The sequence below is a fragment of the Charadrius vociferus genome, unplaced genomic scaffold (genome assembly GCF_000708025.1).
Source record: "Charadrius vociferus isolate BGI_N301 unplaced genomic scaffold, ASM70802v2 scaffold477, whole genome shotgun sequence".
Lineage (NCBI taxonomy): Eukaryota > Metazoa > Chordata > Aves > Charadriiformes > Charadriidae > Charadrius > Charadrius vociferus.
In genome coordinates this window covers 3159182-3164333 of record NW_009649449.1, presented here as the reverse complement: position 1 = coordinate 3164333, position 5152 = coordinate 3159182, and the positions used below count along the sequence as shown (strand labels likewise).

The following is a 5152-nucleotide window of genomic DNA, read 5'->3' as shown; positions in this document are numbered from 1 at the left end:
CAACGTATTCCTGGAAGCCAGGGACTGTGCCTGCTTTCATAATAAAGCCTAAGACTGTCCCAATGCTCTGAACATTTGGGATGGAGGCGGTGATGTCAGACAAAATCCAGGCTTCAGTGCCGATCCAGACTTTCTCACTCAGTCCCATCCTGATGCTGTGTTCCAGCAGGGCCTGGGCTGGCTGACTAAAGGCAAAAAGGACAATGATGTTGACTTTGGTATTGTTAATTAACCTAACGGTATCTTCCAGTTGGTTTTGGGCTTTGGGGTCCGCAAGGTCTGTAGGGATTAGCCCCTCGAATGCAATGCAGATACTGTGATTTCCAGCTGTGCTTAAGAAGAGCCCCTGCGCTCCTCGGCCGTACTCATCATCGCTTCCAATGGTGGCAATCCAGTTCCATCCAAACGTGTTCAGTAGCAGGACCACAGCTTCCACCAAGTTCTTATCACTGGGGACGGTACGGTAGAAGGATGGGTACAGCTCCGTGTTGCTGAGCTTCTCACTGCTGGCTCCATAGCTGACCTGGAAATTGGAGGATAAGAGAGAACGCGAGGCAGAGAGTTAAGTTGAGGGAAGTGCTCACAGTCCAGATCACTCTCCGCTTTCATCTCGGGGCGCTAGGTTTGCCAAACTGCTGGGTCAGGAGAGTTGGACTGGTTGGACTAGATGATCTCCAGAGGTCCCTTCCAACCTTGTCCATTCTGTGATTCACTGATAGTGAGAAGGAAGAACTCTAAAGGAATAGGTCCACCATGGCTGCATTTACCAAGAGAACCATAAACTGTCCCCTGTCACTTGCCTCCTGTAACGCTGTCCCACATGGCTGTCCCCTTCCATTTGTGCCCGTCATCACAGCACCAGCCCTTAGCATTAATGACAATGATAATTAGCTACTTTCTACGAAGGGTAGCACACCCAAGATTCGGTAGTACCTTAGCTCGGGGCTAAATTTCCCCGACCGTTACAGCTCGCTCTGTTGTGGCAACTGAGTACTTCCAGTCACAGATATATTTTCATGGGGTCCTCCCGCTTTACGCTGGGAGCTCCGTTATTCCCATTTTAACTGGATCACAGAGCGGCCTGAGTTATCCCTCTTTCCTCTCCGGGTAATAAACAATGGAGTGTGTTCCAGGAGGGAAGTTTCATGACCTACCCAAGATCGCTTAGGAAATCTGTGGCAGAGGAAAGACCGGAATATCTGCTTTAACGGTCCTGGTTCAAAGACCTAGAGCATGGACAGCGTTGTTGATCCAAACCCTTCCCACACCAAAAAGGAGAATTCTTGCTTCTCCAGAGAGTTTCTTTACCTGTGGGATCAAGAAGAAGCTGAATAGCTTGGCTGTTACCAGGCAGAGATCTGACTTATGCGGTCCGATCACCGCAGTCACACGAGGCTGGTAGTGGGTGTAGTTGCAGAGCACCCCGATGCCCGTTGTGCCGTTTCGGGTCAGGAATAGCAAGCTGGGCTGTAAGGCCACCGCTGGCTCAAAGCAGGTGTCGTACATGTCGTAGCCCAGCTTGACTCCCGGCAGAAGCGAAGTGGAATTGTTGATCTGATCGATAGCAAACTTCATCCCAAGAGCCCATATTAGCCCGTCTGCAAATAACCTGCAGTAAGAGGAGAGAGGGAATTGCGTGGTCTCTCAGTGCCGTTACAGTGGTGATCCACTTATTCCACATCCTTGGACATCTCGGCATCCTGTCTGTCACGGCACTGCCAGCAGAGCATCCCTGGACCCACGGCCTTTGTAGATTTTGTACTGTAAGTCGAGAGGCTCTGAGCACCTTTCAAATCTAATTAATCTTGTCTGTCAGCAAATACATCCTCTGTGCTTCACAGGAGGAGAAACTGAGGTGTAGAGAGACCAGGATGTGTAGCTGTGAGGGTCAAGACTCAGACGACCTCCTACTCTTGGCTTTGTGTACTTCAGCCATGAAGCCCATGGTTCCCAAAGTGCTCATTCAGGAGAGATGTCCTTCTTCCTGGGCTTTTCCTCCGCTGTACAGCTCAGAGCACTGGGCATATTCCCTGCCTCGTGGCCTGTGAAGATGGAAAGATTTTTGGACCATGTGTCCCCGTGCCAAAGCAGCAGGTAGGACACGCGCGTGTCTTTTCATTCTCCTCACAAAGAGCTGTCAGGAGCTCGTAACGTGGTGGCATGAGCCACCTTGGTGTAACTGAGCAGGAAATACTGCTGACACACCGGCAAGCCTGCAGGCCAGGCGATCTCGTGTCCTGCTGTGCCTTGTGCACAGCACTGAGAGTCCTTTCACCTCAGAAGAGGCACTAGCAGCATCACAACGTGTGTCACCTGCCAGCGCAGTGCAGCGTGTGACTCCCGTTCCATCTGGAAGCAAAAGCAACATTGACACCTTTGGGTGAGCGTTGGATTCAAAACGCTAAGGAAGCCGGTGCCGCTGAAAGCTTTCATCGAGGCGGGGTTGGTCGCATCTGGAGTTTGACTGCAGAATAGCATCGAGAAAATGCAAAAAAAAAAGTCTCCATCTCACCTCTGACATTCGCCTGCGAGACCACCAGTTGCTATCAGCACTTCTTTTCCTTTCTCTTCCCAGCCTGAGTGACCCAACTCAACATGTACTAATGAAGCTAATGTTCCTCTTACCTTTCACACACCACTAACGTGGGCTCGGATCGCGCCGTCAGGTTGACGGTGCCCGTTCCAAAAGGGAACAAGCCTCCTATGATATAATCACCGGGCCGGCTAAACTGAGCCGATAGGCACGTGGGTTTGAGGGCTGCTGCGTAACCAAAGCTCAAGCACAGCAGCAGGGCAGGGACCATTATCTGTCTGTTTTGGGGAAAAGGTTTCAAAGAAATGTCCGAGCGAATGTGGGAGAGGGAACAGGGGGCAGGGGATCCAGTCTCATCGGTTCCCGGGAGCTCTCTTTAAATAGAACTCGGAGAAATGAAAATAGTGGGGAATGATTTGCTTAGCAAAATGCATTAAATGTGTAACTCTGCGCTTCGTGGGCAATAGTCAAATGTGCAGCAGTACCCCGTGAGCGTGCTTGGGTGCAAACCGCCCGCCTAATCCTGCTCTCCTGTGCTCGAGCAGAGCGACTTACCGAATTCATTGTCACAGCTCTGAAAATCGGGCTTCCTGCAGGAGAGGTGGCGAGCGGGGGTGACCCACCCCAGTTTGGGCACACGTCCTTGCGGTAACCCCAACCAAACAAGAAACAACATCTTTAATGGAGTGTGTTTTCAAAACAGTCCCCGCTTACAGATTTCACAAACAACTGGACTTGTGCGCTTGAGCTGGGAGCAGACGGTAACCGGTGCGGGTTGTTCATCCAGAGCACCGCCAAGGGGTGCGCGCTTTGCTGGGCGCGGGATCCCACAAGCTGCGGTGTGCCTGGTGGAGAACACTGCCCGATACCATCATACAACCGTTACCCATAGGGAGGATGAGGAGGAAAACATTCTCTCGCTTCCTGCAGTTATCCGAGCTTCTCCCTGGCTGTCTCTGATCCAAGCGCTCACTTGTGTTCTCCCTGCTTAGAAGCAGCCCGCACTGAAAGAAGGTCGCATGGTTTAGTTTTAAATGAACTTCAGAATAATATGTTGAGTTGCCTGAACTAAAGGGTAGTGGTAAAAGGCTTACACGGCAGTAATTTTTATTATTATTATTATTATTTTAAATTCAAGGTCACCTCATCCTGGAGATAACCAAATCTTCCTCAGTGTGCGGCAAGAAGGTGTGTGGAGCAGACCGTTCCTAGAGGGCACTGTTGGTGAGCCAATACTCAGCTATGCTGCTATTTTTAGGAAGTTGTTGTTGGCTGATGTAAATCTTTCTCTCACTGAGCTGGGATGTTCACTTCAGTTTCAAACCTTTGGTTGAGGTACAAGTTCCACAGCGTGGTAATTTAGGTTGCGTCATGGTTTTCAATTTTTTGGGGGGTGAGGTTTGAAATTTAGAAAACAGGATAGCTCTGAATTGGAAAGTTCAATTTACTGCATTTTGTTGGCTTATTATATATTTATCCTGTATCATTGCCCTGGTTTGAGGCCTGCGTATACTGCCAAAGTGATACATCACTTTCACTACAAGGGTAGAATATTTTCCCGTGTACGAAGAGAAGCAGGTACGCTGTAGGAAGTAGTGTGTTGAGTACTCCAGGCAAGCAACAGATGTAGATCTAGAGCTACGTTACAGAGGTATGTTTATACTGACATCCTTTTAAGGATACCTTCCCCTCAATGCAATATTGAAGTGTTAGCTTTAACTGTGTAACTTTTAAAAAGTTCAAGATGCAAATGCAACTGCGTGGCGGGGGCAGGGGGTGAAGCTGAATGGTGCGGAAGTCACACATAGGCAATAATTCACTCCATCCACGCTTTCACCTGAAATCAAGTACGCTTAATGGGGCCAAGGGGATAGTTGATGTGGTGGACTTTTGTGCAAAATATTCAAACTCCCTCTAGCGAATCTGTGTGTTGTTGCAGCTTTCCAGTACACCAGTCACTGCAGGTGGAAGTTTTACTCCTCCGAATTTGACCCCGTGAGTGAAAGGTGCCAGGCGGAACTTGCCCAAAGCCAAGTGCAGAACCTTAGTTTTACTCAGGGGTAACTAATCGGGGCTGTTAAAAAGGTTCCTGTCATTCAGAGACAGAGCAGGACACCAGGAACATAAATTTATCACTAGGCAGTACCTTGTTTAAATGAGAGCATGCAGCCTGATGGAAAGCTGTGTTTTACTTGAAGCATACTTTGCACAAAATGATTGGTTATAAACTTACAACAAAGTTGGGTTTTTTTGTTCCCTACTGAGAAGGTTTGATTCTTTAATGGCAAAAATCAAGTTCATTTTCAACATTAATGTTTATCTCAAAAGAGGAATAGTTGAGAATGAATGCGATAAGGGAGAAAAAGTAATTTTCCCCTGTGGTCATACTACCCTTTCTGCATTGAACTCCCAAGAGATCCAAAACACTTTTTCAATTAACACACAACATTACTTGAGATAGTTTAAGGCATTTAATACACTACACAGATGAAATGCCAGCTATATCTATATGGGACAGCAGAGGTATTCTGTAGCTTGCAACATGGAACTGCTCCACTTTAATATATGGATTTATCTATGGAACTATGTAATCATTTTAAGGTGGTCTTGGCAGAAAGG

The 5152-nt window shown here is 48.1% G+C and overlaps 1 protein-coding gene across 1 annotated transcript in view; it reads right to left on the bottom strand.

The window, feature by feature from the left end:
- The window catches only part of LOC104290556 (taste receptor type 1 member 3), a 5640-nt gene extending 2836 nt beyond the window's left edge, over window positions 1-2804 (bottom strand). The window contains exons 1-3 of the mRNA XM_009889669.1: window positions 2626-2804; window positions 1309-1609; window positions 1-523 (exon numbers count right to left, since the gene is read on the bottom strand). The exon at window positions 1-523 is cut by the window's left edge and continues 254 nt beyond it. Of these exons, the coding sequence (XP_009887971.1) occupies window positions 1-523; window positions 1309-1609; window positions 2626-2804 (1003 nt within the window). The remainder of the gene's footprint in view (window positions 524-1308; window positions 1610-2625) is intronic.
- Between the last annotated feature and the right edge of the window lie 2348 nt (window positions 2805-5152).